We start from the raw sequence: 25,189 nt of genomic DNA, 5'->3' as shown, positions 1-25,189 counted from the left end.
AATTATTGCCAAACACATCGTTTCTATATAAATTGCAAACAAAAGAGGACTGAGGGGGCAGCCTTGACGCACAGAACGCATGACGTTAATGGGGGCCCCCAATGATTTATTCACAATTAAGCGTGTTGTGCAGTTCTGATACGCCAACGCCACTCCCTCAGTGATGATGGCACCTACATTAACGTGATCCAGAATGGCAAACAAAATATCATGAGACACACAGTCAAACGCTTTCTCGAGGTCAAGCTGGAGCACTGCGACGCCGTCGTAAGTGATGTCACAGCACTCGAGCACGCACCGCATCGTGTGAATATTCGAAAAAATTGACCTCCCTTTGATCCCACACGTTTGGTGGTCTGGAACTATTTCTTTGATGACGCTTTGAAGTCTGGCTGCCAAAACCTTCATGAAAATCTTATAGTCTACATTGGTTAACGATATCGACCTATAAGATGTCACGAGCCTTAGTTTCTCCGCTTTGTCACTCTTAGGTATCAAGATGGTATGCGCTTTACCAAAAGAAGGCGGCAAAGCTTTGTTCACATACGCAGCGTTAAACAGGTCTGTTAGCAGGGGCGACAGTTCTTTCTAGAAGGCTTTATAAAAACATGCGCTGAGACCGTCAGGTCCGGGTGATTTGCCATTGTTTAAATCATTTATTGCTTTTTCGACTTCATGCTCTCTGATATTCCCTTCTAATAGGTCCTTCGTGTCGTCACTCAATCGCGGCATGCGACTGAGAAAAACCTCTTTGAACTCATCTACATTGGCTTCTTGATATGCAAACAGTGACTGGTAATAGTCTAAAAACCCTCAACCTATGATCTTATTATCGTCGACAAGCGTGCCGTTCCACGAGATCTTATCGACATCATTACGTCGACCATGAGCTTTTTCAAGTCCAAATGCCCTTTTGGTGGGCGTCTCCCCCGCTACTAATGCGTTTGCTCTTGCGCGCACAATCGCACCTTGATAGCGTGCTTTGTGCAACTGTTCAATTTGTTCTTTAATGGTTCGCATATCTTCCTTATACGCCCCTGGCTCTTCGCACTCCAGCGCTGTCAGCTGATTAAGTATCTTTCGTAAGTGTCGTTCTTTCATTTCCCTCTCACACTTTAAGCAGCTCGATCTTTCTATTGCTTTCATGTTTACCTTCTGTTGGAACCATTCCCATTTCTCTGCTATTGTTACAATACATTCATCGCTTAATTCCATAACGGCCTCATGAATTGCGTCTACAAATGGCGCGTCTTTTAGTAGTATGGCATTCATTTTCCATTGGTCCCAGTTGAAAGATTGACTCTTCTTCTTCATTCCTATGGTACACGTCACCAAGCAGTGATCGGAGAACGACACAGGTGCAACAGAATAACTGTGGCACTTTGGAATCATGCCCTGTGACATGTACAAGCGGTCTAACCGCGCATGGCTACTGCCTTGAAATCGCGTATACATCACTTCCCTCTCCCCCTCCAGACACTCACATACCTCGTCTAGTTCACTTTCACTAATCAGCCTAGACAATATATGACTGCTTTTATCGCGAATACCAGCATTATTCGATCTATCCCGAGCACTCAAAACACAGTTGAAATCCCCCAACAAAAGCATGCACTTTTCACTGCTAATATATTGAAAAAGATTGGGAAAAAATAATGCACGTTCTTCTACACCATTCGGCGCATATATGCATATGACTCGGAATTCAACTTCACAATGAACAAAATCGCACATAACAATCCTTCCTGACTGACATGAAAACACACTTTGAACAACCAGTTCTCGTAACTTCTTAACCAACAGGACACATCCAGCGGACGTCCCTACCGCGTTGCTCACGACCGCATAATATCTAGACGTGAAACGCCGCACCATGCTCCCGGTCTCCTCCTCCCCGTCTACCTTGGTCTCCTGGACAGGTAGAACGTCTATGTCGTGGTCAGTGACCAACCGTAGGACTTGACTTTGCCTACAGCTAACCGCCAAGCCTCGCACGTTTAGTGTGGCAATACTGAGAGACGGTTCAGGTGCCATGCTGTACTAAAGAATGAGGTAGGCCCAGGAGCATGGTGCTTACCTTTCACGACTAGCCCTCGGCTAGCCGCCTCCGGGACCTTCCGGCTTGCCGGCGTTGTTCGTGGGAGGCGCTTTGTCGCCAGGCGTTCTCTCCGGCGGGATGTTGGGCTTTGGCTTGAAGCCTAATCGCCTCCCAAGAGGCGTCTTTGTCGGCGGCCCCTCGCTGGAACTCGTTGCACCCTCCTCTCGGTCCTTTGTCTCGTCGTGGGGTCGCTTGACTGGAGCGGGAGTCGTAGTCCGGTCGCCTTCGTTGATTCCCTCGTCTTGTTCCATTGCCGCCGTGTCGTCAAAGGGTGCGTCTTCACTAACGCCCCCCATCACCTGCTCCTCTGCATTCTCGACTTGTGCCGACGTACTCGGCTTCGCAGCGGCCTTAGCCACCTTGACGTCTGCATTTACGTCCAACGCAGCACTGTCTGTCGGTAGTGGTACCGGGTCTCCGGCTCCTTTCGCAGCGTCCTCCGCCTCCACCACGTCCATGACGTGCTCCGCCGCAACGTCAGTCGCAGCAGGGCCCGTCACGGCGGCGTAGGATTTCACGCAGTCAGCGTCCACGTGGCCGAAACGTCTGCACCGTGAACAGCGGGGGACTTTACATTCACGGCGGACGTGTCCCATGCCCTGGCAACGCAAGCACTGCATGGGCCGGCCGGGAACAACTACCAAGGCCAACTCTCCGCTGACGCGGACCTGATGTGGAAGGTCCTCCACTTTAACGCCGCTCTCCAGCTTCAGCAGCACGGTCCTGGTGGTTGACGTCTTGTCCCCCATGCCTTGATGATGATGATGATAAGTGGTTCTTGAGGGAAAGGGAAAGGTTGACGCTATCTTCTGCAGCCCTTGAGGGAGCACGGCTCAGCGCCAATGCCTTGGACGCGCCACCTCTCCCGGCTTACCTCCTCCACCTTGCCGAAAGCCGCGAACGCCGTCCGGATGTCCTCGTCGGCCACGCCGTACAGAAGCCAGTGAAGCCTAAGCTTCACCTGCTGGTCCTGTGGGTCGACGATGACGCACCGTCGTCCCTTCACCTGGAGCTCCTTGTGGGCCACCAGTCGTTTTGTGGCGGTCGCATCCTTGAGGGTCACCGCCCAGACGTGGTTAATCTGGTACGCCCCTATGCATAGCACATCCGGCAGCAAGCCTGTCGGCAGCAGTGCGTCCCTGAAATCCTCGACCTTGTAAGGTCTGGCACGCACATCACCGTGCAAAAACACGGTATTAATCGCCACTCGTCCTTGGGGCAGTTGAGGCAGAATAAACGGATATTCGTTGTCATCGTCGTTGGTCCTGTTACCGCGGCCAAAAGTGACCGCTGTCGCTGCCCTTGAAGAGGCCATGATCCTACGAACCGTCACGCTCGGTGGCCGGAAGCAGAATGATGAGCTAGCCGGGCTCTGCCTTCGTTCGCTCCTACACAGATGTACATGACCACGTTAGCGGCGCAACAGTAAAACATTTTTTTTTCGCGGATCTAAAATACAAAAGAATTGCTTCAATAAATGCCACCCTTATCAGTGCAAAACAATTATGAAGTAGCAAAAGCATCCGCCCAACGTGGGGCTCGAACCCACGACCCTGAGATTAAGAGTCTCATGCTCTACCGACTGAGCTAGCCGGGCTCTGCCTTCGTTCGCTTCTACACAGATGTACATGACCACGTTAGCGGCGCAACAGTAAAACATTTTTTTTTCGCGGATCTAAAATACAAAAGAATTGCTTCAATAAATGCCACCCTTATCAGTGCAAAACAATTATGAAGTAGCAAAAGCATCCGCCCAACGTGGAGCTCGAACCCACGACCCTGAGATTAAGAGTCTCATGCTCTACCGACTGAGCTTTTTTTTTATTACCTGTTTTCTCTTCACAGGGCATAGGAACACAGAAACATGAAAGGTAAAATGAACACGTGGACCGAGCCTTGGTCCGGTGTGTTCACATTAAAATTTCTTCAAGTTACACAGTTCATCCAACAGAGGCAACCAGGCAGGAGGCTCTGGTTGCGCCTTGTACAATTCGCGCATATAATCCATGTTCGCGATGAAGTTTTCCCTGACAGGACGTGTGTGAGGGTCTGCATTACGGACCGCCTTTCTCGTCTGCCATATGCTGTGTAGTCCTATTAACATAAACATGTCGTATGGGACTCCGTATTCATTGTCCACGCACAGAAAACTAATTCCGTAACTTGTGATGGGTAGGTCTTTTTTCAATGTGCGCTGAAGGATGTCCCAATGGAAGACGGCGTCCCAGCAGTAAATAAACACGTGTTCCACAGTTTCGGGCTTCTTACACAATAGACAATTCGTCGTCCATGGGACGTAGAGGCCTTTATCGGCTAACCACTGCTTTACTGGGAGCGTCCCAGAGTGAAGTTTAAAGAAGAAAGTTTTTGCTCCCGATTTTACGTTCATCCTTATAACTCTTCTTAATACGTCCTGTCCGGGTCCGACATTGAATAAAGATCTGTATCGCGGCGTTGGTAACAAGCATTCAATGAGGTCTTTGTAAAGTCTTTTCCGTTTTACAGAGGACAAGTACTCTAGTGAAAAACGTACTTTGAGAAAATTAAAAGATTGTACAACTTCACGCAGATACCCTGACACATATTGATACATGTTATTCGACGACACAACAAATTCTGGAACGTGGGAGCACAGTCTTAATTTTAATACACTTTGCAAAAATTCGTTTCTTTGGTCGCGAAGAAAAATAAAGCGAGACACAAGTTGCCTAATAAACAAGTGACACAAACCCAAGCCTCCGTTTCGGGCCGATAGGAACAAATTTGAGCGACTTGTTCGCTCCCACGTCGATTTCCATACAAACACAGCAAAAATCCTGTGAAATTTCTGCACATTCACGCGTGACATACAAATGACTTGGCACACATACCATATTTTGGATATCAAAAATAGGTTGCATACAGACGCCCGTGCAAAAATAGAGAGTTCACGCCCTCCCCAGGCGTTTGTTTTTTGTCGGGTTGTTTCTGCTTCGTCTTTCCAGTAGTCGTTGTTGTCACGATAGACCTGAAGTGGTACCCCAAGGTACTTTAGCGGGCGGGTTTCCCATCTTACATTTACGTATACATCAGGTCTCTTATCCCAATTACCATACCAAAATGCAGTTGTTTTGTTCCAATTAATCATACTACCTGTCATGGAACAAAATTGTTTGACCGTGTGGACAACTTCACATATGCTCTGCCTATCTTGACAGAGTACAGCCACGTCATCGGCATATGCTAGAATCTTTACTTCGGTGTTCTGTAATCTAAATCCATGCACATTTGAATTATGAATAATTGATAAACACAAGGGTTCTAGGTACATGGCAAAAAGTAAGGCTGATGCCGGACATCCTTGTCTGATAGAACTGAGTATCTCAATTTCTTCACTGAGCACCCTGTTAACTACCAGGCGTGTTACGCATCGCGAGTATGCCATCGTTAATCGATCAAGAAGCACACTTCCTACTTGCACATGTTCCAACACACTGAACAACACTTCATGGGAAACACGGTCAAAAGCTTTCCGTAGATCTAATTGCATCATTGCGATTCGGTCTCCAAAGTCATCGCAAATCTCTAAGACACTTCTTACTATGTGTATATTTGTCGTAATGCTACGACCTCTTATGCCACATGTCTGGTGCGGTCCTACAATGTCTTGAATGACATTCTGCAGTCTCCTGGCCAACACCTTCATGAAAATTTTGTAATCCGTGTTCAATAGGCTAATGGGCCGATACGACGTCACAGACTGGAGTTTGGTGCTATCATCTGTTTTGGGGATTAAAACAGTGTGCGCCTCAGTGAACGAGCGTGGTAGTCTTTTCTTTTTATAACCATCTTCGATAACTTCGAACAGCGCGCGTGCGATCTCTTCTTTAAACATTTTATAGAATTCTGCTTCTATTCCATCTGGACCAGGCGTCTTTCCAGTGCTTAAGTCATCAATAGCTTTTTTTAATCTCCTGTACGCTGATAGGAGCCTCCAACCTTTTTTTCGTTTCATCGTCAAACTTGGGCACGAAAGAAAGGAATTCGCCACTAAATCCACTCGCCATCGACAAACGCTTTCCAAGCAATTCGCGATAGTGTTCAACAAATGCTTCCCTTATCTGACTTTTTTCTTTCGTCAATGTGCCATTGTACACTATTTCCTTAACTTCTTTTCTTTCTGCATATTGCTTTTCATCACCTAGTGCCCGTTTTGTTGGTGTCTCGCCCATCCAAAGCTTTTCTGTTCTTGACCTAATAATAGCACCTCTGTATTTCTCTTTATCTAAAAATTCGAGCTTGTTTTTTGTATTTTTGATTTCCTCGGTGAACGTGCCCGGTTTCGCATTCTCTTCCTCTAAAAGTGCTTGCAGTTGCAACTGCAAATTCTTCTCGCCTTGTTTCTTCTCAAAATTAAGCTTCGTCGTTCGTTCTATAGCACTTAGTTTAACATTTTGTTTGAAAGTTTCCCATCGTTCTTCCCAGTCATCTTTTTCATCTTCATACATCATCGTTAACGCTTCTGTTACTTTTTTAGTAAACGTTTCATCTTTCAGAATGCTATGATTTAACTTCCAAAGGTTCCAGTTGAACTTTGTCGTTTTTTCCTTCTTTCCAAGCGTGAATCTCACCAAACAGTGGTCGCTAAACGACACTGGTGTAACCAAGTATTCATCACAGCACATCACAAGGTCAAGTGGAATGTAGGCTCTATCTAAACGCGCGTGACTTTGACCCTGAAAATGTGTGAACTGGGCCCTGCCATTAGACATGCAGAGGGCCACATCTTCTAGTCCATTCTCTGCAATCAGTTCACTCAAAATCAACGCGCTTTGATCGCGGATATTTACATGCTTGGAGCGGTCCCCCATTGCGCACACACAGTTAAAGTCACCCATAAATATCACATGTCTACTACAATCAAGAAAACCACTAATTTCTTCAAAGAAAGCTTTCCTTTCGTTCTCGCGGTTCGGGGCATACAAGCAAATCACGCACCATTCAAAATTCAGCAGCGAGAAATCAAATACTACGAATCGTCCGCTATCACTGCTTCTTATATTTGTCTCCACAGCACCAATAGATTTTTTTACGAAAATGGCACACCCTCCCGACAAGCCATTGGAATGTGATACACAAATATTATACGTGGTGCGAAAAGGCAGAACCATTCGATCAGTTTCCTCCTGCCTCTCTACTTTCGTTTCTTGCACGGCAATCACATCTAAATCGTGTTCTGCAAACAGTCTGCTTAATTGGTACTGACGTCTTCTAGCAGCTAACCCGCGCACATTTAGAGTGGCGAAACGAACTGCTCTCAAGTCTAATAGCCATTTTTTTTTGTTAAAAAAGGATGCGCTCACCAAAAACAAGGTGTGCCCCGATTTTCGGGTACACACGTAGTGCGTTAGCTGTGTTGTCAAGTGGGCGGCTGAGCCGCCCTCTTCTCCCCCTCCTTGACGTTTGGCTTTGCAGTGGGCCGCGGCCGGCGACTAGTTGCCGCTTTCGCCGGAGGTTCACTGCTGCTGGCGTCCTTTGACTCTTCACCGCCGTCGTCTCGTGGTCTCTTTACCACCGCACTATTTTCTTCTGCTTCACGGCAATCCATGAAATCCTCTTCGGGAGGCTTTTGGTGAACTTCCGCTGCCTCAGTGTTTGCACTTGTTTTATTGGTGGCATCCTCGGTGACATTGGAGTCCGTACTCTTCGTCTTCGCTTGAATTGGAATTTGCACATGTGCAGTGATTTTCAAACTTTCCTCAGTTTTCGGTGGCTCATTTTCTTGGGTGCTTGTCTCTTCTGCCCCTGAAATTGCTGCTGGATTCACACATTCTTCTGCTTCGGCTTCGTCCATGGTGAGCTCGGATTTCTTCGTGCTCACCGTGGTCATGGCAGCGGCAGCATACGTCCTCGAGCAGTTTTCTACGGTATGGCCAAAGCGTTTGCAGACGTTGCATCGCGGGACGCGGCAATCCTTTCTGATGTGGCCAATTTGCTGGCAGCGCAAACACCTTGGTGCTCTTCCGGGCACCACGACAAGGGCGAGCTCGCCTCCAACACGAAGCTGATGTGGTAAATCGTCCAACGTTACGTCGGCCTTCAGTCGCACCACAACTGTACGTGTCATGGTGCTCTGCTGGCTGTAGCCGTCAATTCGCCATTTATCCAGTCCTAGTTCCATGACCGTTCCGTAGGGGCTCAGCGCGTTTCGCACATCTTCTTCGCGTACGTGGTAGAGCAACCAGTGAAGCTTCAGACGGACGTCCCGGTGGCTTGAATCAATTACGATGCATCGCCGGCCCTTCACCGTCAATTCCGGATCACCCAAAAACTTCTTCGCGCCTTCAGCGGTCTTGCAGGTAACCGCCCACACATGGTTCATTTGATAGGCGCCAAGCGCAAGAACTTCGGTGGGCGGGACACGTTGAAACAGTGGTTCACGGAAATCTTCTGCACGGTACGGTCTTCCTTTTATATCAGCATGTAGAAAAACAGTATCTTGGACAACATACCAAGTTGGCAGGGGGTGGCAAAATGACTGCATAATCCTGCGACACTTCATTCCTGGTACCGCGGCTTAACTGGGCCGCTACATCCGCTCCAACGGAGCTCATGATAGACACGTCCGTAGGCTTTCGCGGCCGGAAGTGGAATCCCCACTGAGCTAGCCGGGCTCTGCCTTCGTTCGCTCCTACACAGATTTACATGACCACGTTAGCGGCGCAACAGTAAAACATTTTTTTCGCGCATCTAAAATACAAAAGAATGGCTTCAACAAATGCAGCTCTTATCAGTGCAAAACAATTATGAAGTAGCAAAAGCATCCGCCCAACGTGGGGCTTGAACCCACGACCCTGAGATTAAAAGTCTCATGCTCTACCGACTGAGCTAGCCGGGCTCTGCCTTCGTTCGCTCTTACACAGATTTACATGACCACGTTAGCGGCGCAATCGTAAAACATTTTTTTCGCGTATCTAAAATACAAAAGAATTGCTTCAACAAATGCCACCCTTATCAGTGCAAAACAATTATGGAGTAGCAAAAGCATCCGCCCAACGTGGGGCTCGAAATCACGACCCTGAGATTAAGAGTCTCATGCTCTACCGACTGCGCTAGCAGGGCTCTGCCTTCGTTCGCTCCTACACAGATTTACATGACCACGTTAGCGGCGCAACAGTAAAACATTTTTTCGCGGATCTAAAATACAAAAGAATTGCTTCAACAAATGCCACCCTTATCAGTGCAAAACAATTATGAAGTAGCAAAAGCATCCGCCCAACGTGGGGCTCGAACCCACGACCCTGAGATTAAGAGTCTCATGCTCTACCGACTGAGCTAGCCGGGCTCTGCCTTCGTTCGCTCCTACACAGATTTACATGACCACGTTAGCGGCGCAACAGTAAAACATTTTTTTTCGCGGATCTAAAATACAAAAGAATTGCTTCAACAAATGCCACCCTTATCAGTGCAAAACAATTATGAAGTAGCAAAAGCATCCGCCCAACGTGGGGCTCGAACCCACGACCCTGAGATTAAGAGTCTCATGCTCTACCGACTGAGCTAGCCGGGCTCTGCCTTCGTTCGCTCCTACACAGATTTACATGACCACGTTAGCGGCGCAACAGTAAAACATTTTTTTTCGCAGATCTAAAATACGAAAGAATTGCTTCAACAAATGCCACCCTTATCAGTGCAAAACAATTATGAAGTAGCAAAAGCATCCGCCCAACGTGGGGCTCGAACCCACGACCCTGAGATTAAAAGTCTCATGCTCTACCGACTGAGCTAGCCGGGCTCTGCCTTCGTTCGCTCCTACACAGATTTACATGACCACGTTAGCGGCGCAATCGTAAAACATTTTTTTTCGCGTATCTAAAATACAAAAGAATTGCTTTAACAAATGCCACCCTTATCAGTGCAAAACAATTATGAAGTAGCAAAAGCATCCGCCCAACGTGGGGCTCGAACTCACGACCTTGAGATTAAGAGTCTCATGCTCTACCGACTGAGCAAGCCGGCGTATGCCTTCGTTCGCTCCTACACAGATTTACATGACCACGTTAGCGGCGCAACAGTAAAACATTTTTTTTTTCGCGGATATAAAATACAAAAGAATGGCTTCAACAAATGCAGCCCTTATCAGTGCAAAACAATTATGAAGTAGCAAAACCATCCGCCCAACGTGGGGCTCGAACCCACGACCCTGAGATTAAGAGTCTCATGCTCTACCGACTGAGCTAGCCGGGGTCTGCCTTCGTTCGCTCCTACACAGATTTACATGACCACGTTAGCGGCGCAACAGCAAAACATTTTTTTTCGCGGATATAAAATACAAAAGAATGGCTTCAACAAATGCAGCCCTTATCAGTGCAAAACAATTATGAAGTAGCAAAAGCATCCGCCCAACGTGGGGCTCGAACCCACGACCCTGAGATTAAAAGTCTCATGCTCTACCGACTGAGCTAGCCGGGCTTCTTTTTTTCTTTATTGCCTACTTGGCATATAAAACAATCATGTACAGTGCATTGTCACATATAAAAGTGCTGTCACATAACTTTCAGCACGTGAGGGGTTAAAAACGCAATCGCTTCATCAAAGACAGTTCCCCCAAAAGGGGGTACCACTCCGGCTTCTCATTTTGAACTTTGTACACTTCTCTCAAGTATTCTACACTTTCGATGAAATTCTCCCGTGCCGATCGAGGATTCAGGTCTTCGTTGCGCACGGCCATCCGCGTCCTCCACACGCTGTGGAGTACGTGTGCCATGAACATATCGTAGGGCACACCCCCTACGTTTTTGACAGGCAGAAAACGGATGCCGTACGGTGTTACGGGCAAGTCTTTCTTCAAGGTCCTCTGAAAGATGTCCCAGAGAAAGACTGCATCACTGCAATCCAGAAATATGTGTTCAACTGTCTCCGGCTTTTTGCAGATGATGCAGTCTACAGACCAGGCAACAAATATGCCTTTTTCTCGCAGCCAAGGTTTGGTAGGGAGTGTGCCACTGTGTAGCTTGAAAAAGTTTTGACTGATGGTCGCACAGGCATCTTTTTGACTCTGCCTAAAACATCGTCTCCGGGACCTCTTGGGTACAGTGATCGGTAAACAGGCAATGGCAACATGGCTTCTATAAGATCCCTGTACAATTTCTTTCGTGTAACTCCGGAGAGATATTCCATCGAAAAGCGTACTTTTAGGATTTCGAAAGCCCAACGATCTCGCGCATATAACCCCTTGGTCGTCTTTGTTCGACATGGACCGTTGAAACAATAAATTCTGGCAAATAATTTGACAACCGCACATGTAACACTGTTCTCAAGAAGCAATCGCCTTGATCGCGCAAAAAAATAAACCCAGCCACGATCTGCCGCAAGAACAGATGGACCAGGCCAAGTCCCCCACTGCGCACAGAGCGGAACAAATTTGTGCGACTCGTTCTTTCCCATGTAGAAGCCCACACAAATACTGCCATCACTGTGTGTAGCTTTTGAACAGCATTACGTGTCATAGATAACACTTGAAGAACATACCACACTCGCGAAACAAGAAATGTGTTACACACCGTTAACAATTGCGCGCGTAAACATGGAAAAATCTCGACCTCCCCATTTTTGCGTCTTAACGCGTAGGTGCTCTGTTTCATCGTTCCAATATTCTGTTGTGTCCCGGTAGTGTTGGAGCGGTACGCCTAAGTACTTGTGAGGTGTTACCGTCCAAGTGACGTTTTCGTACAATGAGGGCATTCTTCGCCAGTTTCCATGCCACATACCTAGACATTTATTCCAATTAATTCTACTACCGGTACACTCGCAGAATGCCTTGACATCACTTATTGCCACTGTGACACTTTCTTGATCATTACAAAATACCGCGATATCATCTGCGTAACCAAGCACTTTGACTTCCGCGGCCATCAAGCGGAAACCACGAACTCGTTCATTCTGAAGCATTTTTTGACAAAGTGGTTCTAAATAGATAGCGAAGAGTAATGCTGACGCGGGACATCCTTGTTTGACACTTGATGAGACTGGAATGCTTTCGCTGAGTTGCTTATTGACTACAATCCTCGTAGTGCATCCTGTGTACGCCATTCGTACCCCCTCCAAAACCACAGATCCCACTTTTACATAGTCGAGAACGCACAGAAGTATCTCGTGAGTCACGCGGTCAAATGCCTTCTCGAGATCTATTTGTAGCATCACTACCCTACTCTCAAAATCCTCGCAGCATTCCAAAATATTCCTTGCAATGTGAATATTCGTCGTTATAGATCTTCCTTTGATGCCGCAGGTTTGATGGGGTCCTACTATTTCTTTAATAACAGTTTGAAGTCGCCTGGCCAACACACCCATGAAAAGTTTGTAATCAACATTCGCTAAGGTTATCGGTCGATATGATGCAACAAACAGTTGTTTTGTGGGATCGTCAGTTTTCGGAATCAACACAATGTGCGACCTTCTGAAGGATGCTGGTAACTCTTTCTTTTCGTAAGCCTCATGTAGAACAGCGCATAAGGCTTCTGCCACAGTGGTTTTATGTTTCTTATAGAATGCTGCGCTTAGGCCATCTGGACCAGGTGTTTTTCCAGGTGTCATTTCTTCAATCGATGTTTCAATTTCTTTGACAGTGAGAGGTGACTCTAAATTTGCTTTTAGATCGTCACCGAGTTGTGGCATAAGTGTTAAGAATTCATCCCTGAATGTGCCACTGCCCTCTTTCATGCTTCCTAACAATTCGCGATAATGATCCACAAACGCATGTTCAATCATCGATTTATCGCTTGTGACGACGTTTTGATATTCTATCGCCTTGATTTCGTTTTTAGTTGCGTAGCTCCTTTCGTCTGCCAGTGTACGTTTCGTGGGCATCTCGCCACACCAAAGCCTCTCGGCGCGTGCGCACACCACAGCTCCCTTATATCTCTCTACGTCTAGTCTCCAACTTTCGTTTAACGTCTTTAATTTCTTTACTACGCATGACCGGTGGCACGCATTCTTGACAGAGTAAAAAATCTAACTGACACTGCAACTGCTTTTCTTCTTTCCTTTGGCTATGTCTTATACAAGATGCCCTTTCGATCGCGTCAATTTTTACCTTTTCTTTAAAACACTCCCATGTATAAATTAAACTTCCCGTGCTACACTTGAGTAATTTGTCTAATTCAGTGTTAACATTCTCTACAAACGTGTCGTCATCAAGTAGCTTGTCGTTCAACTTCCATATGTCCCAATTGAATCTCTGCTTTTCTTTTTTATTGATGGTAAACATAACTAGGCTATGGTCGCTGAAAGATACATGCATAACACTATAGTCTCGGCACAAGGGAAGTAATGCTGTTGACACGTAGGCTCTGTCAAGCCTCGCCTGACTGTTATGCTGGTAATGTGTGTACTGAGTACTCTGAGACAGCACACATCCTACGTCATCCAACTCTCGCTCGTGAACTATTGCATTCAAAAACAAGGCACTACAATCGCGCACCGGCACTTTGCTTGCCCTATCTTCGGGAGTGCAAACACAGTTGAAATCTCCAAGAAAAATAATTGTCCTATGACACGAAAGGTGCACTTCAAGGTTTTCGAAAAACGTTTTGCGCTCTTGCTCTCTATTTGGTGCATAAACACAAACAACCCGCCAACTCGCGCCAGAAAAAGAGAAGTCGCACACAATTAATCGCCCTAAAGTATCATTATTTAAACACTCTACAGCAATACCAATTGAATTCTTCAAAAGAAGTAAGCAACCACCGGATGTACCATAAGAATGGCTGACACATACATTGTAGCGGTCGCGGAAAGGCGAAACCATGCGGTCTGTCTGCTCTTGGGACTCAACTTTCGTTTCCTGCACGGCGGCAATATCAACGTCATTCTCGAGAAACAAGCGGCGCAACTGATACTGCCGCCTCCTAGACCCCAGCCCTCGAAATGTTAAGCGTTGCTACGCGTAAGGCTGTTTCTAATTTATAGGGCATGTTGTCGTTATGACCAGGGCTATCATACGGTTTCTACCTTACGCAAATGCTCGCCAGAAAACACGTAAATCGCACGACTTAAATCGGTGAATGTGGGTGTCTCAGCCATTCTCGTGTTTTTCATCGCGGCTAACATACAACACTAACATTTGCCTCTTACGCATTAATGTCCTTCCGGGAAATCACAACAGTCTCACCTACCCAGGTGGTGTAGACTGCACAGGCGGCTTGGATTCTGCCCGCGGGCCGGCCGGAATTGTCGGTCGCGGTTTGAAAGATGGACGCCTATTCCCTGCTGCCTTCGTCGGTGGTTCCTCACCACCGCCGCTATCGGGAGTACTTGTCTCGTCTCTACCTTCATCCCAAGGGCGCTTGCCGGCCAGGCCGCTGGCTGCGCTCTCGCTCTGGTCCATATTGTCCTGTCCGGCGGTAGCGTCCGGCTCCTTGCTGGGAGGTTCAGATGATTCTGGCCTCCCTGAGGCTGTTGCAATCTCTGGTTGTGGCTCCAACGGCTGGTCAGCGGGCTGTTGCCCCGTTGTCGCGTTCGGCCCACTTACTTTGGCCAGGTCTGTCGTCGCTAGCGCTCCGTCGCCCGAACTTGCTGCGTCTTCAGCGTCACGCTCGTCCATGAGTAGCTCGGACGAGTAATCACCACCCACGGGCCCGGTGACGCTGGCATAGGAGAGCGTGCAGTCGTGCTCCTCATGACCGAACCTCCGGCAGCCCCCGCAACGCTTCACACGGCAGTCACGACGAATGTGCCACTTTCCTCGGCAGCGTAGACAAATGGGCGCTCTTCCCGGCACAACAAGGGCTTGCTCGCCGCTTACGTTCACTTGATGAGGCAGGTCCTCAATTTTAAGGCCCACCTTCAACCTGAGGGTCACCAGACGGGTCGTCGAGCCTTTGTCGGTCACGCCATGTACCCGCCAACGCTCTCTGCTGATTTCAGTCACTTGCCCGTACGCTGCAAACGCACGCCGCAAAACTTCGTCAAGTACATTGTGAAGCAGCCAATGTACCTTCATCCGCACGTCTTGGTTTGCCGGGTCGATGACGAGGCAGTGGCAGTTTTTGACCTTGATGTCTCCGAGGGCCAGGATCCTTTTCACTGCATCCATATTCTTGAACGTCACCGCCCACACATGGCTCATACGATACGCCCCCAAGGCAACAACCTCGGGGAGCAGCGTCAGGCGGGCCAGTGTGTCGCGAAAGTCTTCCACTCGATATGGCCGGGAACGGACGTCCGCATGTAAAAAAACAGTATTCAAAACAACTCGTCCTGTCGGCAGGTTTGGCAGTACAACTTCGTAATCGTTTTCAACGTCAAAAGACCTGTTACCGCGGCCGAAACGTGCCGCTGTAGCCACCCCTGAAGGGCCTGCCATCCTGCGTCCGCTCAGCTCGGCTGCCGGAAGCAGAATCCTGAGCTAGCCTGGCTCTGCCTTCGTTCGCTCCTACACAGATTTACATGATCAGGTTAGCGGCGCAACAGTAAAACATTTTTTTTTCGCGGATCTAAAATACAAAAGAATGGCTTCAACAAATGCAGCCCTTATCAGTGCAAAACAATTATGAAGTAGCAAAAGCATCCGCCGAACGTGGGGCTCGAACCCACGACCCTGAGATTAAAAATCTGCTCTACCGACTGAGCTAGCCGGGCTTTTTTTTTTCTTTATTGCCAGTTACAAGAAATGAAATACTAAAATACATAAAATAGTCAAATGCTAAAAGGATTCTCCTGTCTTGGAGAAAGTAATTCTAAATAAATTTTATATTCAAACGCAAATCTACAAAAGGCAACCAGTGTGGCACAGGTTTTCGTGCTTTTTGTTCTTCTACATATCTGTGAATACTTTCTTTGAAGTATTGGCGAGCTGCTCTGGCGTCAACGTCTGCATTTCGGACGGCCATGCGACATCTCCAGACACTGTGCAATACAATGAGCATAATTAAATCATGCTCTACCGACTCGGGTGGCCAAGCTTTCTTATTTTCTTTTTATTTCCGGATTTCTCCAGGTAAAATAGACAAGAATTCACGGCTTGTAATTAGACATACATACACTTGATTACGGTGTTATAAAACCGAGACTAGTACTTCATAATGTGTGGTTAGGTTAGTAAGGATCTCGTGCTAGCAAGTGATGAAATATAGATGGCCATTCGGGTGTACCGATAAGCGACCGGTAGACATCTTGGACGATCATAATGCCCTCTTTAAGGTACACTTTTTGTGGTTATGGTTTAGCATGATCTTGTCTTGCATCCACCTGGCCGAGCGCTCGCTACTTCGCCTGCTTGCGTCTTTCTTCCAAAGGCAACTTTATTGAATATAGAGAGACCGATATGGTTATTCAGTATGTGCAATTAGATGATGTTGGTATGTTTACGGCTCTTGTAAAAAAAGTGAGGCAGCAAATCCTCTAAAGCGTTATAGGACGGCTTTTCGCTGTTTCCTGTGTTCCAAGAGACTACGTCTCACCGAACTTACATTTGGCGAATGTTCACGGCATATTAGGTGTAATGTACGGCGTAGCTTTAGGCTTTCCTACTAAATTTGAAGCTTAATAACTAATTTTGAAACCTTTGTTTATACATATGTTGTTCCCTTATAACAGGTTCCGGTCACATGTCCCCGGCATCCTCTGTAGACTAAGCGAGACAATTCATTTAGACTTTGCTAAAATAACAGGAAGGTTATGGGAGGTGTGTTAGCAAAGTTCAAAGTGTGTGGGTTATTTATGACCGTTGCAATAACTCACTAATTTAAGTGCGCCGGAGCATTAGAAGTGTGCTTAAACAGTGGCACAGAATTTAGCCCCATGCCCTCGGATGACTATAAAGTACATCGAGATAAAATTAAGTGAGAGTAGAGCGAACTGCATGCAAGTCAGCATGTGCAATTAAATGTACGTGTGCGGTTCAAGTATAGGCTTTCTATAAAATTTATTTCTCCACTGCTTGAAAAGTTATTAAGCGCAGGGATTCATATACGGATACATTTAAAGTGCGTCGTTTAGTTTCGGCCAACCTAAGTTCATAGTACAACTACTCGAAATAAAAAGCTCCGCCGAAACATGGGCGGTAATTCTGAAAGGTCACGCAAATGTGCTGTCATTTATTAAGCAGTAATTGGGGGACAGATATTCTCAACACTCTGCTGGACTTATGACTACTTCAGAACAGACGTGACTGCAAAACTGGTCAGCGTCAATTTCGCAATTTCAGCACGGCATAAAGGGCGAAATTTTAATTTTCTTCGGGGAGCTTCTTTGAATTACTACCTCGACATTGCCCTTACTATTAATAATAAAAGGTGGCGTGGCATACGGAACTTTAGGCAGGGCTGAAAAGCTTCGGCACTATTATAAAATGGTTTATTGGACGCAAACTGCATACATAGCGCGATCAGACCAAGTAGACGGCTTTTATTGCGAAGGACGAGCTGGCCGGCCGCGTGCGCGCACGCTTGTGCGCTGGCTTGGCACGCGGGTCGGCCAGTTCTCATGAAATTATGCAAGGAGGCTATGGGTAAGTGACGTGCGCGAGGAGAGCATTTGCAGGTGTTGCGCTGGAAACATTTTTTGAGTGTCTTACTAATTACCCATAGCTATGTAACATTATTTATTGACTTTTTTTATTCTTACTTTAAAGTCAGTTTTATTGTGTACGTTTCTTTCATATTTCCTTTTCTTTTATCATCGGCTTCGTAGCCGCTCTACCATAGTTAATAAGTGTCATTGATTGGGACGTAGAGAAAAGACAAAGAAGACGCTGTTCGCAATGGCCAAGGTAAGTTGCCGTTGTTGGTGTATTTTTATAAGAATCGTACCTTCATATGTAGTGGTTAGAGAATTTATTCGAGTGTATGCGTGCTGCTTACATTGCACAATGGCCCTATGTACTCAGTGCTCTTCAGGAGGCCATACGCAGAAAGCAAGGCGTCTTTATGGGGCTGCTATGACATGTTGGAGCTGTTATGACCCGTCATAACAGCTCCAACTGATATAGTTTCTTCTGGAGGCGTAAATGTGGTAGGCAATTGCGTTGCTGTCTTAAGCTTGCAACCAGCATTAGGAGAGATTAGAAAGTGTAGTATATCCATATTTAAGTAAAAAACCGGCAGATCCCACGCCCTGTGAGAATCGATATTATGCGAAGCAGTGTGCGGGGAGCCTACCAAGTTAACGAAATGACCATGAGAGCACCAATACGTAGGCGGCTTTTATGACTTACATGGCACGCATGTCATGACATCCTTGTCATGAGTCCTCAGGAGTCCCTTTAGCTACACCTAAGCGACATTCAGGCGTACGCCTTAGTTATGCTCATGATTATGACTTCGACCATCAACCTTTAGCCATTTCCTTCACTTAGTACCACATCCGAACCCATTCCATTGGTTTTTGAGTGGTAATTTGTTTTCGCTGAGTCATTCTCATTTTTGCTTAGTCATGGTCATGACTGACTTCTATCACAATCCTTTACTGTTTCCTTCACTTGGTGCACATCCGAACGTATAGCAGTGGTTTTTGAGTATTAATCTTTTTTCGCTGAGTCATTGCCATTTTTGCTGAGTCATGCTCATGACAACGATTTCTACCACCATCCTTTCGTGTTTCCTTCACTTAGTACCCACGTAACCCATTTCAGTGGCTTTTGAGAGTTATTCTTTTTCGCTGAGTCATTGTCATTTATGCTGAGTCATGCTCATGACTATGATTTATACCATCATCCTTTAGTGCTTCCTTCACTTTGTACCCACGTCAGAACCCATGTCAGTGGCTTTTGAGTGTTAATCTTTTTTCGCTGAGTCATTCTCATTTTTGCTGAGTCATGCTCATGAAAATCCCTTCTACCACCATTCTTTAGTGTTTCCTTCACTTAGTAGCCACGTCCGAACCCATTTCAGTGGTTTTTGAGCGTTAATCTTTATCGCTGAGTCATTGCCATTTTGCTCAGTCATGATCATGACTATGACTTCTACTATCATTATTTAGTGTTTCCATTACTTAGTACCTACGTCAGAATTCATTTAAGTGGCTTTTGAGTGTTAATCCTTTTCGCTGGGTCATTGTCATGACCTACATGACACGCTTGTTATGACATTTATGTCATGACCTATCACTTTTGTTCCTCATACACTCCTGTCATACTATGCCAATTTTGGTACCTACCACATTAACGAAACCATGCATGAGAACACCAAGACGTAGGCGGCTGTTTCAGGACCTAGATGACACGCATTGTAGCGATTTGGGCCTGTTGGTTGTACATCGGAAATAGTTTGAAGCGCAAATACACAGACACAAAAGGTAATGTTCGCTAATGTTCCCATTACCGCGCATGTGCAGCGGTAATGGGAACATAGTATAAACACGTGTGGTGGTCAATAAACCTTGTTGGTAGTTTGCGCTCGTCTGTGTCTCGTGTGCTCTTTTGTGTCTGTGTATTTGCGCTTCAAACTATTTCCGATGACACGCATGTCATAACATATCATATATGTTCGTCATATACTCTTTTCTTAGTAGGTCAAGTACATAGCCAGTTAACGAAACGACTATGAGAGCACAAAGACGTATGTGGCTGGATACATAGATAGATAGATAGATAGATAGATAGATAGATAGATAGATAGATAGATAGATAGATAGACAGATAGATAGATAGATAGATAGATAGATAGATAGATAGATAGATAGATAGATAGATAGATAGATAGATAGATAGATAGATAGATAGATAGATAGATAGATACTGTCAAAGTAGCAAATGTTCGTTACGAAATGCTTCGCATTTAATATTTAGCGCAAATGAAAGCCATCAGTGAAAAGCGCGCAGATGCAACTGTTCGTCCAGCGCGCGAATTTCTAGTGTGGTGCGAATACAATATTGAAGCATCTGTTAAGACAAAAGCATAATTAAAGAAGCCGCGCGAACATTGAATTTTCTTATTTATTGGCGGGTACTAGAATAGCGGTTTTTAAGCACACACCAACAAAGGAACTGCATTTTTTTAAGCATTATGCCCCCGTCGTATAATTTGTTTTGCCAACTTGTCATAAGGAAGAAAAAATTCTATTAACAAGAGTGAGAGCATCGACACCGTGTCACGGTCGACCCAAAACATTAATTTTTTGCCCATGGATATCACGATAGTACATTTACAAAAACATCTGCCCTATCCGTATGGTAATAAAGCATGACTCAAACTCCATACCAGAACGTTTTTGCGTAGCGTTAGCGCAATACAGCTATTATTAGTTACTGCCTCCGCTCGCTGTGGGCTACCCGATAGACAGCAGAAGTGACACCGGGCAGTCGTGTTACTGGTAGCTGCCGATTAGTAACGCTGTGATAAAAACACGGACCTATTACCGTATTGTTACCTGCCTAGAAGTAACTTCACCGTCCCCATCAGGCGCCGTATGAGTACAGCCAGAACTCTTATTGCTGACATGTAAGTGCAGCGATTGTAACGGTGGCCATAAAAGGGTAACTGTGAGCCAAAGCATTTCAGTAACGCCTCTATCAAGTTCTTGCATTGATCTGTGCCGTAGAATGCCAATACATTGTTCTTTATTTAAAGTACCAGGAGGAAGACGACAGCCTGCGAAGGCTCGTGCTCGCCTTTGCCGTGACGGCGTGCCTGTTGTGCGTGGTCCTCGCTCTTTCTGTGTACCGCCGGAGGGAACCTCCAAAACAAGACGTCGACGAGTAAGACGTGCCTTTATTTTCGATATTACGACATTTTTTCTGGCATTCGTCACTACAGAGTTGCAACCTATACAACCACTGAGTGAGCCTCCGGTGCTACAGTGATCTTTTCAGTATTCCGCATAATAGAGATGTGCTAGTGGCGACCTAAGGCGGTAGACGTATAGATTGGAGCTGCAACGGTGATAGCGACATCGTGTAACGCCTTGTTCCGTCAAAGTACGCAGTACTTTTATCGCAGTGACCAACTGTTCCGACCATTTTATGGTGTCAGCCTGTCAGGAATGATATAATCATATTAATTAAATTTCTTATGTTATCTTGTTGTGCAAGAAAAACTCTCAATAACCGAAGCAACACAGTATGTTACCACCAGCCTTACTGCTCTCGAATACGTCTCCCAGCATTCTGGTATAGTTATGGCGCTAATACGTCTCCCGTTATGTTCAATCTCTCCCGTGTGTCACCCTAGCGACATCTGCAAAGCCATAAAAAAAGGTATGATGACACTGCCCGTCTTGGGAGCTTTCTATTGAGCAGCATGATACCATTCAAAACACCCTCGCCGATCAGTATTACGCATACGAAGTTTTGTATTCAAGCACATCCGTGCACTGCGCATTTGCTTGTAGTCACAGACGGAGCAGCGCGCAGCTTGGCAGTGTCGAATTACCTTCATCAATTATGTGTGCGTTTCTAGCTGACATTTCAGCAATTTTGACCTCTTTGAAAGTAGTTACCTAAACTCCTCAATCAGACATTATAGTCTTTATGCTGCCTGTGCGTTTCTTTGAGGGGTAATTCAGGAATGGCTGATTTAGTGAAGTTTACTTTTCTTGCCATCACAAGTTCAGCATTGTTTATAGATGTAAGCGAAGTTATGGATTCCGGGAGGAACAAGCAAGCAAGGACTTTATTGTGCATTTACCGCCCCCTCTAATCGTAGGAATGGTTCGCTGGGCAAGCGTGTATGGTTGCAATCTGGGAGTCAGCGCAAGAAAAACAACGACCGAGAGAATACGCGACGTGTTCCGTCTTGCTTTCCTGGCTTGGTGTTGTCTTTTCTATCGTTCCCACGATGCTTCCACTCGAGACCTCCTTAACTATGGAAAATTAAGTACTAACGAAATATGTCCTCTGAATTTGTTTATAACGCTAGTCCACAAAGGATGCATAGATACCTGCGAATGTTTAGCGCTGATTTATCATTCTTAGTCACAAGATTTTATCGCTGGAGACGCGAGATTAGTGTACTTTTTAGAACTGTATCCTTATAAATAAGCTTAGCGGAAAATTTGCTGGCTGACAAACATTTCGAACAAAAAATACATTTGGCACGCGTGCCTTACAATAAGGTGTTATCATGATAGCTGAGGTTTCAAAAAAAAAAAAACGTAAGTTCTGCGTTTTACATGCCTAGTAATCGACGAAACATGTGTAGGTATCACCTTATTTGCCGTCGTGAAGTCTGAGGAGTAATTGTGCTGTTCCTGGTAACCAAAGCATCAAACATCAGACACTGGTGATTAGCTGTGCAACTTGAAGCGAAATAAACATGCAAATTCATCGCTACAGAACTCGGCAGCAGTACTGGACAAAAGGAACCAGCGCCACTACGTAGACCGAGATGTTGAAATTGCAAGAAAAACGCAATTTCTCGCAAATGACGTCTCATTTAGAACCACCCTGTTGAAATTTGGGCGAGGAACTGGGTTGTGCTCGCCCAACGGTGACATGCGCGTGCAGGGATACCGGTTATTGCCGCCAGTTTCTTTTTCCTAAATGTATGCACTGTGCTAACCACAGGTGCCTATAGATATAAGCATATATTACGTCAATTAAATTTCGCCGCTGATTGTATACAGCCCAATTGTCCTCAGTTTGGCACTACATCACGTGTACCCGGCACCTCGCTTTTCCATTTCAGCTATAACGCGTTCACACGCTTTTCCTGCACTCGCTATGAAAGTGCTCTCATGGTGCAAGCTCTTGGTAGTAGACATGTCGGAGCGCTATGTTATTGCTGAGGCGCAGATGGAAATACCTTGATTACAGCAGACAATCAAGGTAGCCTAAGTAGGCCACTTAGAAGTCCGTTGTCTGTATTTTCTTCACGACACGACGGTGAGAGATTGTAACGAGTGAAATTCTTTTCCTTCGAACGGTATTCCCTTGCGAAGCGGTGTCTGACGAAAACGTCGCTAGTTTTACGCGAGGAATCACTTAATGCATTTTTTCCAAGAAAGCACGCACAAACATTGCCGCTACTTCACTCTCCCAACGCGTAGTTGTAGCAGGCAGAAAATTATTGCTATAAAGAAAAATTCGTGCACATTCACCAAAAGGCTTATTGGCCCAGACGGACGACCGAGCTGTCTGGTGGTAAACGTTTTTCTCCTAGATTTTTAAGGGCTGAGAGGAGCGCGGGTTGTTACACTGCAGTCGTACGACATGAACTCGTTGCGCGTCATACAAGACACTCTCTATAACTGCGGTTGAATATGATGCAAGGCGCAAGAGACGTAACACGCCACAAGTTTAAAGAGACATTTACGGCGCAGGACAGGATATAGAAGTGTCTATCATAGTATAGAGATTCCACTTTCATTTTCTTCAACCAGAACACGTGGAAACTCTATCGAAATTATTCGCGAGTTTTTGTTTGCAAAGCACAATTATCCAATTAAACTCGCAAGATACTACGTATAATTTTCACTAGCTTGGGTTTGTTACTTCATAAATTAAAATTTAAGTGCGAGAAACCGAAGTCAAGACCATAATAAAGGATTTGCTACGCAGGAGTGAGTTTTCAGTTGTCTATTTCTTTGGTCAAATAAGATATTCTTTTCAATATTTTGTTGTTGACGCCATTCGATATTTTTTATAACCGAGACAGATGACAAGAATAGATTAGAATCGGATGAAGAGAATCCTTACGCAATACAATCCCAAGTAGTCTGAATTTGTCTTGCAACGAAGCGGTGTTTGCGGTTTATTGGACGAAACCTCCTGAATCGCCATTCCCACCACCATATACGTCAGCGTTTCCTGTTCTGAAAACTAAACCAAAAGTACCAAGGGGGAAAAATAACAATCGGCTTTATCTTGCATCCTGATGCATGCGCCACCAATGCTTTAATGTATTTTATTCTTGCCAGTAATTTAGTTTTAAGAAAATAGAGACTACATCGCGCGAGGCCATTGTATCTTCAAAGACGATGCAAAAGGCCTGTGAGGTGCAGCTCTCATGTCGCCTAAGTGAGCACTTATCCAAGATGGACACTCGTTACAAGAAACTGCGATGTAGTTACCGTAATCAATGTATTTAGTTAAGCAAGATAAGTTTTGCCGGATACAAGTTGAAAAAAGGTAACTTTGTCCACGCACATTGGCATGCTGCTGTGCGCATGCATCAGAGCCTTTAGAACAAATAGTGGGGTTTGGGGTTCCTAAGAGTCCGCTTCGCAATAAGACCTTCCTGCAAATGTCATCCTGATGGTAAAATTTTCTTTGGCATGAGAAGGTTAATTGTAGGTACGCTTGTTCATGCCAACATACTCCTGGCATAATGATATTCCACGCTCGCGGACGATGCTTTACGGTAACGCGCAACAATTCTTTGTAGCTTTCGTTACAGCCAATCTTCATTTTTTTGCGTTTTTCAGCTCGTTAATTGGTGTTTTAGATTCACCGGAAGCGAATTATACAGTCTCTGCTTTTGATATTCAATCTCTTTTCTGTCTCCCACAAACTCGCACTTAGCTCGGCCAGCGCCCCATCACCCAGCGCCTCCCAGCCGACGGTGGCGACCGACCCCAAGGCGGCCGAGATCGCGGCGCGTCGGAGGCGCAAGTTTGAAATACTGAGACGTCGCGCGGCCAAGCAGGAACTCGCCAACCCATCCCGCGACGAGTGGATCTACGTGGACGCGCAGGGGCGACCGATGGCGTACCTCACCTCCACGCAGACGGTCACGGTCACGTACACGGCACCAGCAAGATCACGGTGACAAACACCACCACGACGGTGACCACCAGCAACGACGCGTACGCGACCTCTGCGCGCCGTCGCAGTAGCCAGGCGGCAGCACCGCCTGAGCAGTCGCAGCAGCGCCACGCCGTGGCGCTCGGAAGCAGCGGTCGCGACGGGGTCCTCGTCCCCGACGACAGCGAGCCACAGAAGGATCCCAAAACAAAGACCACTTCACGGCATTGACGAACGCTCCGAAAACTATACCTACAGCGGACGGTTGAGCACTAGCGGTGTGAACTATTTGCTTTTTGTCCTTTTCTCTTGTGTGCATTATTCCAAAATTTTTGCCTTCCAACTTGTGTTAGACCATTTGTATGTTTCGTGTTAGAAAAAAAAACTTACTTTTAGAAGGCGAACGGTGTGATTTATCCTGTCATTATGTT

The 25,189-nt window shown here is 46.0% G+C and overlaps 1 protein-coding gene and 8 non-coding genes across 9 annotated transcripts; 1 reads left to right on the top strand and 8 right to left on the bottom strand.

The window, feature by feature from the left end:
- Positions 1 to 3,622: 3,622 nt before the first annotated feature.
- Trnak-cuu (transfer RNA lysine (anticodon CUU)) lies at positions 3,623 to 3,695 on the bottom strand. Its single transcript has one exon. It is a non-coding gene; the product is annotated as a tRNA-Lys (tRNA).
- A 5,207-nt stretch (positions 3,696 to 8,902) lies between these two features.
- On the bottom strand, positions 8,903 to 8,975 carry Trnak-uuu (transfer RNA lysine (anticodon UUU)). The gene has a single exon. It is a non-coding gene; the product is annotated as a tRNA-Lys (tRNA).
- A 374-nt stretch (positions 8,976 to 9,349) lies between these two features.
- Trnak-cuu (transfer RNA lysine (anticodon CUU)) lies at positions 9,350 to 9,422 on the bottom strand. Its single transcript has one exon. It is a non-coding gene; the product is annotated as a tRNA-Lys (tRNA).
- Positions 9,423 to 9,574: 152 nt separating this feature from the next.
- Positions 9,575 to 9,647, bottom strand: Trnak-cuu (transfer RNA lysine (anticodon CUU)). The gene has a single exon. It is a non-coding gene; the product is annotated as a tRNA-Lys (tRNA).
- A 152-nt stretch (positions 9,648 to 9,799) lies between these two features.
- Positions 9,800 to 9,872, bottom strand: Trnak-uuu (transfer RNA lysine (anticodon UUU)). Its single transcript has one exon. It is a non-coding gene; the product is annotated as a tRNA-Lys (tRNA).
- A 379-nt stretch (positions 9,873 to 10,251) lies between these two features.
- Positions 10,252 to 10,324, bottom strand: Trnak-cuu (transfer RNA lysine (anticodon CUU)). The gene has a single exon. It is a non-coding gene; the product is annotated as a tRNA-Lys (tRNA).
- A 152-nt stretch (positions 10,325 to 10,476) lies between these two features.
- Positions 10,477 to 10,549, bottom strand: Trnak-uuu (transfer RNA lysine (anticodon UUU)). The gene has a single exon. It is a non-coding gene; the product is annotated as a tRNA-Lys (tRNA).
- A 5,099-nt stretch (positions 10,550 to 15,648) lies between these two features.
- On the bottom strand, positions 15,649 to 15,718 carry Trnak-uuu (transfer RNA lysine (anticodon UUU)). The gene has a single exon. It is a non-coding gene; the product is annotated as a tRNA-Lys (tRNA).
- A 2,049-nt stretch (positions 15,719 to 17,767) lies between these two features.
- Positions 17,768 to 24,783, top strand: LOC119440961 (uncharacterized). Its single transcript, XM_049662743.1, has 3 exons — positions 17,768 to 17,849; positions 20,647 to 20,774; positions 24,537 to 24,783. Exons 1-3 carry the CDS (start codon positions 17,841 to 17,843, stop codon positions 24,781 to 24,783), a joined length of 384 nt encoding a protein of 127 aa, XP_049518700.1. The 5' UTR covers positions 17,768 to 17,840.
- The last annotated feature ends 406 nt before the right edge of the window (positions 24,784 to 25,189 follow it).

This window comes from Dermacentor silvarum, chromosome 2, assembly GCF_013339745.2.
Source record: "Dermacentor silvarum isolate Dsil-2018 chromosome 2, BIME_Dsil_1.4, whole genome shotgun sequence".
NCBI classification, from domain to species: Eukaryota; Metazoa; Arthropoda; class Arachnida; order Ixodida; family Ixodidae; genus Dermacentor; species Dermacentor silvarum.
This window is presented reverse-complemented; position numbering and strand designations above follow the sequence as displayed.

Bases quoted from the DNA above. Each gene is read 5' to 3' on its own strand.
- LOC119440961 (XM_049662743.1), top strand. The intron at 20,775-24,536 runs GTAAGACGTGCC...ACTCGCACTTAG, and splicing joins CCAAAACAAGACGTCGACGA to CTCGGCCAGCGCCCCATCAC.